This window comes from Pelophylax lessonae (genome assembly GCF_965119305.1).
Source record: "Pelophylax lessonae genome assembly, chromosome: 12".
NCBI classification, from domain to species: Eukaryota; Metazoa; Chordata; class Amphibia; order Anura; family Ranidae; genus Pelophylax; species Pelophylax lessonae.
In genome coordinates, this window is record NC_138779.1 from 209503921 (window position 1) to 209519198 (window position 15278).

Sequence of the window (15278 nt, forward strand, 5' to 3'; positions counted from 1 at the left end):
TTCACTGTGACCGCTCTTCTGTCACTTGTAAACACAGAAGTCTGGCTTCTATGCTCGCTTCCCCAGGCAGCACCCTCAGAACCTCCCCACACAGCACGAAGGCCGGACAAGGAGGGACAGTTGCCGATGCATGGATGTGTTTATGGGCTTCAGAGACAGCATCCCATGTTGAATTAGGCATGCATGGCTGCACCCTTCCTCCTCTGGGTGCATGCCAAGGCACGGCCCTTAAGGCCCTTCAAAATCCTCAGCACCAAGCCCATGATGCTCTTAATCCGGCCCTGGTCGGTCAGGCACTGATATTGGATGAGAAGGCAATCTGCACTCTAATTACAAAGTAGTTCCTGCACTACTTTGGCACGATTTTAATGCGTTTTGAGGTATATAGCCCTGAGCCATTGCTCAAACTCACGTCAAAATCGTGGCAAAGATGCGTCAAAATCGAGCCGCGATTTGTGGCAAAATCGCGGTAAAATCGCGTCGCATAAGTGTGAAAGGGGCCTAAAAGATAGAAAAAATATTTGCAGAAAATTTGAGGGGTGTACTCACTTTTATGAGATACTGTATATTGAAATACATTTTATATTTTTATACATTTGTTGTACCATTTTACTTAGCACCACTCCTAAAAAGTCCCATGGGCATATTGTCTTTTTGGTTGTTCTGGTATATTGGAGACTGAGTGCTGCTAAGCTCTGAGCACGGGGGGCTGTTTTTGTTTCTTGATTATTATATTGCAGCTGTATAATGCTACTGTATCAATGTGCAGGAGGAAACACCACTACAGGCTATATAAGGTTATGTGTACAGACAAGCCAGTGTAATAAAGTGGGCAGCATCAGCTTCACCGGCGGCACAATGAAGATGGGGATTTCATGCTGCAACACCGATAACTGCACTCCACCTCTACCTCAATGTAAGTTCTTTTATTTTAATATTATAATTTTTATATTCACATTCACAAAATATTTACATATTCACAATATAGAAAAAAAAAAGAAATATATATATATATATATATATATATATATATATATATATATATATATATGTGTAGCACCCTCCTAGGTAGGTGCTAGTGAGAGAGTAGAGTTTTGAGCTCTGTCTGCTTAACAGAGGGGCTGCAGGTAAATCTATATTGTTCTCTGCCTACCAGAGAGCAGGATCTGTTAATGAGGTCTGCTCATTGTGCTCAGTATGCGATCCATTCAGTCTAGAGAGTGTTTCACGCTGGTCCAATAGAGAGGCATGTTGGACAGTGGGAGGATACCTGACGAATGGGTGCATAGGCTTTTGATACAGTCCTGATGATTGGCAGAAGGCAGGCTGCCTCGGTGCATGTTGGGATACTGTAAAAAAGCCAGGGGCACATGTGCTTGGGGTCTTTCATTGGAGAGCAGAGTCCCGGAGGGAGGGGGCGGCTGCCTCCTTCTCTGTAGAGGTGCCATGAGGTCTCAGGAGGTCATTCTGAGGGCCAGAGGAGTGGTCGATAGGAGCTGATGCCAGAGGTCCAGAGAAGATGACTGAGAGGGGAGAAACTGGAGGTCCTGTTTCTGCAGTATCATGAGTACAGGAACTCGTGTTAATGGGGCCTGACCTGAGGGGGGCCACCCCTGCTCATAATTTAGTCAGTGGACGGGTGTCAGCAGAAAGAGCATGCTAGGGAGAGTATCCTGAAGATAAGATATTGTTCATCTAGTCGTCTTGTAAGAGAGAGTAAAGAAAACAAGAGACTGAACTTCATTCATCTAAAGTAGCAGGATGAATTAACAGCCTGGCTGTTCCATATCTACCATCAGAGTTGTGAAGATAGAAGTCCTCAGATGTTGTGAATAGTTAAATTGGAGTATCCCACTATTCCCTTCTCCTATCCCAATCACCAATAAACAACAAAATAAAAAAACCAACACCCCTAGACTGTTTATTCTTGCTAAGAGCCAGCGGTTTAGACATAAAGGCTGTGTGTTGAGTTATTTTGAGGGGACAGCAAATTTACACTGTTATACAAGCTGTACACTCACTACTTTACATTGTAGCAAAGTGTCATTTCTTCAGTGTTGTCACATCGCTTGTGGAATTTGGGAAGAATATCAAATGATTCTTCGGAATTTCCAACGGAGCAATGTGCCAGAAAGAGACATCAGAATCGTCGCTGTCGTCACTTTCCGTACCTGATGACGAATTTTCCCACCAATCGCTATCGCTCAGTTCTTTAAGTAACTCCGTTTCGCTGTCGCTGTTTTCCAGTTGTCTAAAAGCGCTTTCGCCTAAAAAGAACGCTTTTTGGACGCCATGGTCGTTCTCTATTTTACAGGCACAAAGCACTGGAAAAGCACCGGCAGGGCACTGGAAAAGTCACCAGGTGACATCCTGTGGTGAAATGGAATGATACAGTGTAATCCGTTAGGATCACAGCTTTCTATCATCTCATTTGGTGTATTTACATTTTTTAAATTGCCACCGGTTCCACCCCCCTGCGACTCAACGCTCGCAGGGAAGGGAACCGGAAGACAGGTGCCGGCATCGGCCGAGCACACAGCGGGAGGACAGAGGTAGACCGGGGGGGGGCGACGGTGGGGGAGGACAGCGGGGGCAGACGGCAGGGGAGGACGGCGGGGGGCGACGGTGGGGGAGGACGGCAGGGGAGGACGGCGGGGGGCGACGGTGGGGGAGGACGGCAGGGGAGGACGGCAGGGGAGGACGGCGGGGGAGGACAGCGGGGGAAGGACGGCAGGGGAGGATGGCGGGGGAGGACGGTGGGGGAGGACAGCGGGAGAGGACGGCGGGGGACGACAGTGGGGGAGGACAGCGGGAGAGGACGGCAGGGGAGGACGGCGGGGGAAGGACGGCAGGGGAGGATGGCGGGGGAGGACAGCGGGGGAGGACGGCAGGGGAGGACGGCGGGGGAGGACGGCGGGGGATCGCAGGGGAAGGTGAGTTTTAAAATGTAAAACAACAGATTTCCATGCAAAACAATGTACCGCTTTTAGCACAGAAATCTGGACATAATCAGACTGTCAGAGAGGTTAAGGGTCAACCTTACCCTAAAAATTTGCTGAGCTTACATATAGCCATAAAATAATGTTCTGCCTAATTAATGAGACTTCAAAATAGTCTGTGAAGAATACTTGTGTGGCATACCTATATGTGTTTTTGAAACTAACATTATCATGTTCTAACACTGCAATGTTCTAACAGTACCAACTACCAGTTCTCAGCCCAATGGACTTGTTTGCCCATCATGCCGATCTCAGACCTCATCGTGTGATCAACAGACGAATATACAATGTACTGGCAGTGAGCAAACTTGCCTTTTAGAAACTGACTCATCAGGTATTTCAACTTTTTTTTATGTTTGTATGAATTTATTTACTTTAATATAAACTATTTGACATGAAAATACATTCCTAACCACATTCCCATCTGTGCTGAGACAAGGCCCACTGAGCACTCACTGCACACATTGGGGATTTGGTTCACGAACTGCTCCCCCACTTGGAGATTTGCAGTGATATAGATGCAGGAGGCTGCCATATTTGTTTTGGAAAAAGCTTCTGTCCTTCAGCTGTAGTATCCTAATGGCCATCAGATCGGCCTACCCCCCATGATGCAGCACTTGTCATTGCTAGGGGGAGGTGGCCAAATCCAGTTCCATCCGATGCCTAGGGCAAGAGGAGAAGGCAATGGTTCCGGAGCATGTGGGGGGTCATGGTGTATATATAGGGCCATCTTATCGAATGGGCACGCTGGGCAATTTCCCGGGGGGCCCCACCTGCCCAGCGACCCAGCCCCAGCCAATCATTAGTCCTGACTCCCATGTGCACCCCACCGCCGAACTTAGCAGGTGGCAGGCACCTGTCGGCCCTGTGCTGCTGTCAGGCCACTTGGGCCGTGGAGGGGGAGCCCACAACTGCAGGAATACCTGTCTGCCTCCACAGGAACAGGCACACACTGGACAGACGAGTCTGACTTCCATCTGTGTGTGTATTCAAGGGACCCATCCGCCGAACTTGGAAGCTGTCATTAGCCTGGCACGGCTGTACCAATAAATATTGCCTTATCGATAATTTGCATTTGTATTCTAATGGGTGATTGTGTAGGCAGGGCCCAGTGCTCTGCATTGCCCGGGGGCCTATAAGGCTCTTAAGATGGCACTGAGTATATATGCTGGTGACACAGGCATCCAGTTCTCTAACAGTCTATTGATCGACACCTCCCGCTGAGACCACCGATTGTTGAAGGAAGTTCCACATCCTTGCCAATCTGACTGATAAAAAAAGCCCCCACACAGTCTAAGGTTAAACCGCTTCTCATCCAACTTCATTGAGTGGCCTTGTGTCTTCTTGTTTTTATATTTCTTTATTAAATTTTCCAGGTAAAAAATTATTTACAACACTCCAATCGCTGGAGAATTTTTTCATATACATTTTACACATATTACCTTTTATCCCTTTTTTTTTCCCCCCCCTCCCTTCCTTATCCCTCCCCCCCCCCGTCTCTTCTTATCATTCGACTCCTATTATTTCTCTGTATTCCCTTGTGTCCTTAAACTCTTGCCACTCATCCCAAATCTCCTCTTCATTCCCCTGTTCTTCCTCCTCCCAGGTCCTCAGCTGCTCCAACTTTCTTATTTTCTCTACTTTTAACAGCCATTCTTTCCTGGAGGGGGCCTCTTCTTTTTGCCAATTAAAGGGAATCAAGCTCTTAGCTGAGTTTAATAAGTGAGGGAGTAATGTTTTTTTATATTGTTTCACTGACATATGGGTTCCATGAAACATGCATTTCCAAGGATCCAAGGGAATATCTATTTTAGTAATTTTACTTATTAATTCTATAACTTCACTCCAGAATACTTTAATTTTTGGGCACTCCCACCATATATGGGCTATAGTCCCTACCATCTGACATCCCCTCCAGCAAAGTCTTGAACTCTCTACCTGAATTCTTCCCATCTTATCAGGAGTGTTGTACCACCTTGTGATCAATTTATAGTTCATCTCCTCCGTGTTGGTGTCTATCGCGGATTTATGTACTAATTGAAGGCTCTTATCCCACTGTTTGTTGTTACTACACGGGCCGAGGTCTCTTTCCCATTTTTCTTTTAATGTTATTCCTCTCTCTTTTGTTATTGTTAATAGTATTTTATACACATTCGAAATATTGTTTATTATCTTATCTTTAAGACATAATTGCTCAAGAGGGCGGAGGTCGTTTTTATCTCTCAATGGCTGCGGTAGTGACAATGTGAAGTGCTTTAGTTGGATATACCTCCACTCATTTATCTTCCAGTTTTCTTTCCTTTGTTTCAGCTCCGCCAAGGTTATAATTTTCCCCTTCTCTACTATATCCCCTAATTGTGCTTCTCCTTCTTCTATCCATTTACCCAATTCCTTCTCTTCCCCTGGTGCAAAAAATTTTGTGCCCTGTAACGGGATCAGTGGTGAATTGTGTTTCCAATTTTCTTTTTTATGTATATTATCCCAAACCTTAATAGCATGTCTTGTGATTATATGCGTGTTAGTGTCCAGATTTCTAAACCTCTCAGGTATCCATATAACTTTTGCTAGGTGTGTACCACTCATCGTGCTTTCTATTACCACCCAATTTCTATCATTATTTTTTTTTGTCCATTCTATCACCCTTGTGAGTATTGCTGCAAAATAATAATTTTTAAAGTCGGGTAGGGCTAATCCCCCTTGTCCCTTACCTTTACATAGTGTAGTGTACTTTACCCTTGGCTTTTTGTATTTCCAAATAAAGCGGGATATTAATCTTTTCAGTGTTTTAAAAAATACTTGAGGTAATGAAATCGGAATCATCTGGAATTTATATATAATTTTTGGCAGGATTATCATTTTTATCGTATTTATTCTCCCTATCCAGGAAAAAATTCTCGGAGATAATCTATTTAATTCTGATCTTACTTCATTCAGAAGTTCTAGAAAATTTGTTTTGTAGAGTTTTTCTGGAGTTGGGGTTAATTTTATCCCTAAGTATTTAATCTCATCTTTTCTCCAGTTGAACTGAAATTCTTTTTTTAACATCTCCTCTTCTTGTTTAGGGATATTAATATTTAATATTTCTGATTTTTTTTGATTAATTTTTAAATTGGATAGTTCTCCATATTGTTTCATTATTTTAATTATGTTGGGCAAAGTAATCCTCGGATTACTTATGTAAAGCAGGATATCATCTGCAAAGGCAGATACCTTATGCTCCACTTGTCCCACCTTTATGCCCCCGATGTCCACACTATTTCTAATAGTTGCCAGTAGTGATTCCAAAGATAAGACAAATAACATCGGAGACAAGGGACATCCTTGTCTTGTTCCATTGAGCATTTTAAACGAGTCTGATAAAGTTCCATTGACCTTTACCTTTGCAGTTGGTTGATTATACAAAGTTTTGATCCAGGCTAACATTCTAGGTTTTATTCCCAACTCCACTAGGGTGTTTATCATGAACTCCCAGTCTACCCTGTCAAATGCTTTTTCCGCATCTATTGACAGAAGTAGACTGGGAGCTCTGCTTTTTATCATATGGTCTATCAACAGTATAGTTTTTATCCCATTGTCCCGTCCCTGTCTCCCCGGGATGAATCCTACTTGATCATTGTGTATCCACTCCCCCATTAGGTTCTTCATTCTAGTGGCCAAAATTTTTGTGAATAATTTAGTATCAACATTAAGTAGGGAGATGGGTCTAAAACTAGAACATAGTACCGGGTCTTTTCCCTCTTTCCGTATAACTGTGATTGATGCTGACAGGGCCTCTCTACTCATCTCGTACTGAGTCCCTATTCCGTTTATATATTCTTTAAATCTTGGGATTAAAATGTCCTTAAATTTTTTATAATAACCTATGGTAAACCCATCCGGTCCTGGGCTTTTACCTAGACTCGTTTCTTTAATAGCTCTCTCTATTTCTTGTTCTGAGATTGGTCTTTCTAGGAATGTTAACTTTTCCTCATCTATCTTTGTCAATCCTGCGTCTACAAGGTATTTTTTGATTTTCTCCCTCCTTTCTGTTTCATTCCCCTGTATCTCACCTTTCTTTACTGCATACAGATTTGCGTAGTAGTTTTGGAATTCTTTGGCTATTCCTGTCGTTGTTTGAATTATTTCCCCATTTTTATTTTTAATTTTATCTACAAAATTTTTTCCTTTCTTCTTTTTCAGGATTTTTGCTAGGTTTTTCCCAACCTTATTACTTTCAATGTATTTTTCTTTTATGCATCTTTTCATTTCCTGCTTTATTTCCTGTTCTAGTAGATCTTTCAATTCTTCTCTCTTCACCTCAAGTAAATTATTTATTAATATATCTTGTGTATTTTTATGTTTTTGCTCTAATTGATGTACTTCTGTCATTAGCCTAATCTTATCTTTTATTCTTTCTTTTTTCCTTTGGGTCCCCTTTGAGATAAATATGCCCCTCATATAAGCCTTATGAGCTTCCCATACCATGTCTTTTGGTGCATCTTTTGTATCGTTTATTTGAAAATAGAATTCCAACTCTTTCACTATTTCTTTTTCCCACTTTTTATCTCCAAAAATCTCCTCATTTATTTTCCAAGCATCCATCCTAGGCCGCTCTTTCGCCATTTTTATTTTTACCATAATGGGGGTATGGTCCGACCAAGTCTTGACCCCAATCTCAGCCTCGCTTACCCTTTCGATCCACCTATGTTCGATTAGTATATAATCCAATCTTGAGTATGTTCCATGTACACTTGAGTAACATGTATAATCTCTATCTTTCGGATGGAGAATTCTCCAAATATCTGCCAGTTGATTTGTAAATAATTTTTCCTTTATTTTCTTTGCCTGTACTTTATTTATCCGTAGGGTTTTTGATGTGGTATCTACTTTAGGGTCGAGGCAGAGATTGAGGTCCCCTGCCAGTATGACTCCTCCTTTTTTAAACTCCATTAATTTTCCCAGTACTTTACCTAGGAAGTCTACTTGTCTCTCATTAGGGCTATATATATTTACTAGGGTCAAATCTTCATCTCCTATTTTTCCTCTTAGAAAGAGGTATCTTCCCTCTGGGTCTACCATTCTCGACTCGAGAGCAAATCCAAGGTCCCTAGAGATGCCAATGGCTACTCCCTTGGACTTCCTCCCGGGTGAGTCCGCGTAATACCAGGTAGGATGGCTCTTAGAATATAATCTAATATTAGTTGCATGAGATAAATGAGTCTCCTGTAAGAATGTCAGATCTGCCTTCAAATAACTAATTTCTTTTAAAATTTTTTTCCTTTTTTCTGGAGAGTTTAAACCTCGGACATTGTAAGATAATATGTTAACTATAACCATTGTTTCTTAATCTTCATTACTGTCTTTCTCTATCATCTCTTCAACTCTAAGGTGGCCATAAAAACTGTTCAACCAACACCAGGGATCCCTAAGAGATGGCATTAATCCCTCTGATTTTTCTTGTCTTTTGGGTTCTCTTAATTCTTGTATTTTCTTATAGGAGACGTTTTGATCTATTGACTTCTTTTTCCCTCTTTCTTCCCCTTTCCTCTTCCCACCCCTACCCTCCCCTCCCCCAACTATTCCCGGTCCCTCCATCAGGGTTGTCGATTCTCCTTCCTCCCTTTCCAATCGACTTGTGGCCGAGGTCGAGCTCTGCTAGTGGTCACCGTTCCCTCCCATCTTCCCTACCGTAGGGTCTAATGGTGACGGCCCGCTGATCTCCATAGGGCCACCTGTTTTTTATTCTTACTTGCTCCTCCTCCCCTCCTCCCCTTCTTCCGCCAGCCCTCCCCCCCTCCCCCAATCCCCCCGGTCCCCCCAGTCCCTTTTCATCCTTTTGTTTTCATCTTTTTCTTCTGTTTCCACTGATTCAATTCTCCTTCATCAACTTCTTCCTCTGGGCACTCCTGGTCTGTCCAGCCTGGAATATCTATGAGTGGGATTTTTACTGCTTCACAAAAGTCTTTGGTTTCCTCTGGGTATCTAAGTAGTACTGTCCTCCCATCTCTTCTCACTCCTAAGCCTGCAGGGAAGTTCCAAAAGTATTGTATATCTTTTTTCTTTAATATTTCTACCATTGGTCTAAGAATGCGTTTTCTGTTAATTGTCTCTTTTGCCAGGTCTGGGAAAATCTGAATGTCCTCCCCGTCATATTTTAATTCCGGTCTACTTCTCATTTTCTCCCAGATCTGGGCCCTTGTCTCGTATTTATGGAATCTTGCAATCACATCTCTTGTTTTCTCTTTTGGTAGATTGGTTGGTTTACGCAACCTATGAATTCTCTCAAACTCAATTTTATCTGTGGTCGCCTTTCCCAGCAGAGGGTTAAATAACTTCTCCAGGGTTTCTTCTAATTTTTCTGTTGGCCCTTTCTCTGGTAATCCTCTTATTCTCAGATTTTTTCTACGATTTCTATTCTCCTGATCTTCGATTTTGTATAATATATTTCTCTGCTCCATTTTCATTTTTCTCATTTGTTCTTTTAGATTTTTTAGTTCTTTTCCTTGGGACTCCACCTTCTCTTCTATTTCTTCTACTCTGCCCAGAATATGCCCAAAGTCGACGTGTAAGGTAGCCATCTCGGCTTTGATGGATCTTTCAAGGCTGGCAAACATTTCCCGCATTTCTGATTTTGATGGTGGATAATCTTTTTCATTAAATTTCTCTTCTCTATTCATGTCTCCATCCTCTATTGTTATACTGCTTTCTCTTGACACTTGTAGGCTTTCTTCTCCACTTACTCCTATATGCTTTTGATTCTTAATTTTCTTGGTTCCCTCTGTATTTTGTTTGGGTCTAACAACCGGTTGATCCTCTTGCTGTGTGTTTTGATCTTTTCCCTCAGATGTCATGTATTTTTTAATTGTTCCTGGGCTTGCTGTAGTTTTTGGAGGTTTCCCTGCCACTTCCTTTGCCGGTTTACCTCTCATTGTGGATTCGGCTCTGGGGAATAAGCCCTCAGTATAGCTTCCTCTTATGTCTCAGTATGAACTAAATATCATATATATCATTCAGTGATTCAGGTAAGAGAGGTCCCACACTTTTTGCACGACAGTCTCCCTAGTTCTTAAGCTATAGACTCACGCATGATAATATAGCTGTGCTACCAGGGGAAGCAGTTTGTTGAAATCAAACGTATGAAAACCCTGGTGGTTTCCCCTCTCACTCAAGCACTCAGACTCCCGCACATCTCTCAATGCGCGCAAGCAAGATCTGAGGGGCCTCCGCACTCACCCAAGTGAGTAGAGTCTCGCACTTTTTCCAGGGCCGTTCAACTGGCTCCTAAGCATACACTCGTAAATAAATACTGTAGCAGTGCTTTCTAAGAAAGCTAGTATTTGAGATTGGTCATATAGGAATTCTGGGGGGTTTCCCCTCTCATTCAAACAGGCAGAGTCCCGAACCTTTTCAACACAAACCCACCTTCTCTTAAGCCTTATACTCATAGATGACAATATGTCTTTGCTTTCAGAGAGGGCCGGTATATTATATCCAATGAAGGAGGATTCTAGGGGGTTTCCCCCCTCCCTAAGTAAGCAGAGTCCCACACATTTTTTCCAAACAGTCCCGACAATTCTTAAGCTATACACTCATGAAAGATAATCTAGCAGTACTTCCAAGGAGGGCTGATATTGAAATCCTGTGCAATAAGTCCTGGGGGGTTTCCCCTCTACCATAAGTAAGCAGTGTCCCGCACAATTTTCAGAACCATCCCCCTGAATCATTAAACTGTAAACTCATAGATGAAAATATACAGATGCTTTCACAAAGGTCTGGGAATGAGATCAGGTGTAGTGCAATTCTATTGGGGTTTCCCCTCATACTTTGGTAAACAGATTCCCGCACATTTTTTCTCAACAGTCTCGTTGACTCTTAAGCTATATACTCCTGGGTGATAATTTAACAGTGCTTCAAGGAAGGCTGATTTTAGGATCCAACGCAGGGGGGTTCTAGGGGATTTCCCCTCTCGCTTAAATAAGCATAGTCCCGCACTATTTTCAAATAAGTCCCTCTGTTCTATTAAACTGCATGCTCATAGATGATAATAAGACAGTGCTTTTTAAGAAGAGCTAATGTTGAGAAATAAACGTACAACCTCTCTGGGGGGTTTCCCTCGCACTCAAGCAAGCAGGGTCCCACACCACTTTTCCATCACAGTCACATTAGCTCTTAAGTTATATAAGTAAGCAGAGTCCCACACATTTTTTCCAAACAGTCCCGACAATTCTTAAGCTATACACTCATGAAAGATAATCCAGCAGTACTTTCAAGGAGGGCTGATATTGAGATCATGTGGAATAGAATCCTGGGGGGTTTCCCCTCTACCATAAGTAAGCAGCGTCCCGCACAATTTTCAGAACCATCCCTCTGACTCATTAACCTATAAACTCATAGATGAAAATATACTGATACTTTCACGAAGGACCAGGAATGAGATCAAATGTAGTGCAATTCTATAGGGGTTTCCCCTCATACTTTGGTAAACAGAGTCCCGCACATTTTTTCTCAACAGTCTCATTGACTCTTTAAGCTATATACTCCTGGGTGATAATTTAACAGTGCTTCAAGGAAGGTTGATTTTATGATCCAACGCAGGGGGGTTCTAGGGGATTTCCCCTCTCGCTTAAATAAGCATAGTCCCGCACTTTTTTCAGATTAGTCCCTCTGTTCTATTAAGCTACATACTCATAGATGATAATAAGACAGTGCTTTTTAAGAAGAGCTGATGTTAAAAAATAAACGTACAACCTCTCTGGGGGTTTCTCTCGCACTCAAGCAAGCAGGGTCCCACACCATTTTTCCATCACAGTCACATTAGCTCTTAATTTATACACTCCAAAATGATGATAGTATTTTTAAGAAAGACTGTTTTGATATCGTTCATATGAAAATTCTGGGGGGTTTCCCCTCTCACCAGTCCCCTTCGGCTAATCTGTGGCGTCCCTTGTAGAGTGGTATGGTGGGGATGATTACGATATCCAATGTTGCTGGGTCTCTCCAGACTGGATCCCTCCAGCACTGGCCCCTCGACGGTGTTCACTCCAATCAAACCTTCTCTCCTGATCCTGGATGCCGGCTCTCCCAGCTTCTCAGCAGCTCCTGCACTCGGCGGCCACCTCTCCAATACACAGCCGATTCCAGTCTCCCGGAGGGACCCAGGGTGCTCGTTCTCCCTCCTCCAAGCCTCAGGGGGGGTCGGCAACCAGGACCGGGTCGGGGCCTCCGGGTAGCGGGGTGGGTGGGGGGGCAGCGGGATCCAGCTAGGCAGGCATTGAGGCTAGGTGAGAGAGCATTCCCTCACATCTCTCTGGGCGGTGGCTCAGAGACTCAGCAGGCCGTTGGGATCAGCTCCATTAGCAGGCTCCTCCCTCCATCAGGCACTAGCAGTCCCCCTGGGTTGTTGATGAATTATCTTGGCCTTGTGTCTTCTTAAGCGACCAGATACTCAATATTTTTTTCCCTATGCTAGGATCTCAAATTTTAATATTTGTATATTGTGATCATTGTGACTGTATTCACCGTCACTGGGAGTGAAAATACTGTATAAAAGAGCAGCTGTACCAATAAAGTTTGAGTTCTATTTCACCCTCAATCTAGAGTCCTGTCTCTTATTGGGGGAATCGGCTACAAGGGATTGCTATGCTCTTCATACTCCCTTGGATAATCACTAAGCTCTTGTAAGAGCTTGTTCCTGTTCCTGCTTCACTCTCTAGGGAAAGAGAGGGTCACCCACGGGAACCTGGAGCCTTGTCGTAGGTCCAGGGTGGGTAGTGCGACCCCAACCAAGCTGCGGCGGTTCGTGGGGTCTGAGGTGGTTATGTTGTCTGGTGGAGTGCTTGGAGCCAGTGCTGTATTTTTGCCTAGGCCGACAAGGCCCAGGCCTAGGGCGGCACTTTGCAGAGGGGCAGCAAAGAAGCCGCCCCCCCTCCACCTGAGACTCTATTGGCCACTGGTTGCTAGAGCTGCCTCTCTCATCCCCCCTCTCTTTCTCACCCCCCTCTTTCTCACCCCCTCTCTCTCACACACCCCTCCTCACTCTCTCTCACCACCCCTCTCAACCCCCCTCTCTCAACCCTCCCCCCTCTCAACCCTCCTCTCTCTCACCCCCTCTCTCTCTCACACCCCCTCTCTCTTATCCCCTTAAATAAAGTATTTATTAGGCCAGTAAAATCTGCACACAGAATACTCACACTTTCTCCAGTAAAACGAACCAATAAGATTCCAAAGATGTGGTGTGGATTTGTTTCAAGCCAAAAATATGGCCGACCTCCAATGGCATGTAACCAGTCATGTGGTTAGGCTCCTACCAACATGTTTCGTCATAACTGACATCATCAGAGGCGTTCGACAACAAATCCCACTCTATAAATAGGTTCAACTATTCGCTCTTTCAGCGGTTTTCTCTTGGGAGTGTTTCTGCGAGCCTGTGACATCACATCTGGGTCACCATCCCCGACACCTCCAATTATCTATTGTCTGAGCCCTGACAGACCCTGGAATTCCCTCTGCTCATCGGCAGTCACAAAGGTGACATCCAGGATTAGTTCCCCATCACTGGCAGCTGGTGTATTGGGGGCGCAGGGGTGCTGCCCCCCCCCCCCATCCATGCGTCCAGCCCCCTAATCTACATGCGGGGTGCCGGACGCATGGAGTTCAATGGGGCTTTTTTTTTTTTTCTTTAACCATGTGACTAGAGTCAGAAGCTCTCACAGGCTAAAAAAAAGGGTGGGCTCGGGGTGCAGAGTACTGCGCCCCGAGCCCACCCACTTGTGTAACAATAGCAAATGAATATTAGCTATTGTCACACGGATCCGCCTCCTGGCCAATCAGGCAGCGGGTCCTGACACCTGTTTCCTGATTGGCCGAAAGTAGAAGCCATGCCATTGGGCATGGGGAGGAGACGCTTCTACTGAGGGGGAATAAGCCGAAGCTGAAGCTGCCACCGCCTCTGAGGGTGAGTGAGCCGTGGGGGGGGGTCCGTGGTTCTGGGGGAGTCCGGGGTCCTGGTGTGTGGCCTGGTGGGGGCCGTGGGGGGGTGTATGGTGCAGTCCGTCTGCCGCCCCCCCCCCACCCCCGGCCCATGGAGCACCAGCCACCACTGTTCCCCATACCACGAGACCGGGTCTGGATACACCCCTGACTCCGCTGTACGAAGGTATGTGATTGCTTTGTTCTGATTTGGCAAGCTGGCAATACTTTTGAGGCTCCATGCACACTAGCGTTTTTTTTTTTTTTTAAGCTCCTAGAGTTGCCCTATGTATCCATGCACACTAAATTATGTTACTAGCATTTTTTGAGCTTCAGCATCTAGGATCAGAAAAAAAATAGTTTTTGTAGTTTTTTGGAGCATTTTCCGGCATTAAAAAAAAAAAAAAAAAAAACGCTTAATGCACCTAAACGCTACTAAAAGCGCTCCTTATAGCTTTTTTTACTTTATGTACTGTAAAAACGCTAATAAAATTCTAATACTCCTAAAAGCTTGTAAAAACTTCCAAAAGCTACTAGAAGGCTACTGTAAACTGGCACAAAAAATGCTTTTATCAGCGTTTTTCATGCAGCGGTTTTTTTTTTCTAGCATTTTTTGAGCTTAAAACAAATGCTAGTGTGCATGGATTCTTAACCTTTTATGTGCAATATATTGACTTTACCATTTGAATAAATAAACTTTATTGCAATGCCTGACCTTCTTCTGACCTTGGAGATAACATGTGGTGCGCCTGAATGACTTTGATTCATTGAGAAAATGCAAAGCGTTCTCTGAATGGTGACTACGCCGAGCGAGTTGCCTCCTGCTTTCAGAATGCAGCAGGGCAGCCTGGAGAATCTCCTGTACCATGCCCGCAGCACTGCATCTCCTGAGGAGATGCAGGGGCTGCGGAGGGGTCTCACTTACCGTTTGGTGAGGCGCCTTGCAATTTAAAATGGCGCCTCCCGGCGCCAACACGTCACAGTGCATGAGCCGTCTGCCTGAGAATTGCCGAGCGTGTACGGGCTTTCCCGAGCGGTGGGGCATGTCGGGGCGGCTGCGGCCATTTTTTTTTTCCAGGTGTGATGGTCTTTAGCCAACCCCATCTTCAGAAAGTCCTGCTGTGACTCGTTCTGACTGTGAGTAACTGACTGCTGTGAGCTGTGATGGCCGCACAGAGCCCCTGTTGCCCATGGCGCCCTGTGCGGCCGCACAGCTCGCGCACCCCAAAGGCCGGCCCTAACTATTCCCTTCTCCTAATTTATAATAAATCACAAAACAACCAAATACCCCTGGACTGGTTATTGAAGCGAGCCAAGGAGGAAAAGTGAGAA

General features: G+C 44.4%; 1 protein-coding gene across 1 annotated transcript in view; it reads left to right on the forward strand.

Annotated features, from left to right (window-relative positions):
• The window catches only part of LOC309569018 (uncharacterized protein), a gene marked incomplete at both ends in the record, with an annotated part of 63859 nt that overhangs the window by 12150 nt on the left and 36431 nt on the right, over positions 1–15278 (forward strand). The window contains 2 exons of the mRNA XM_082274779.1: positions 770–916; positions 3199–3333. Of these exons, the coding sequence (XP_082130905.1) occupies positions 770–916; positions 3199–3333 (282 nt within the window). The remainder of the gene's footprint in view (positions 1–769; positions 917–3198; positions 3334–15278) is intronic.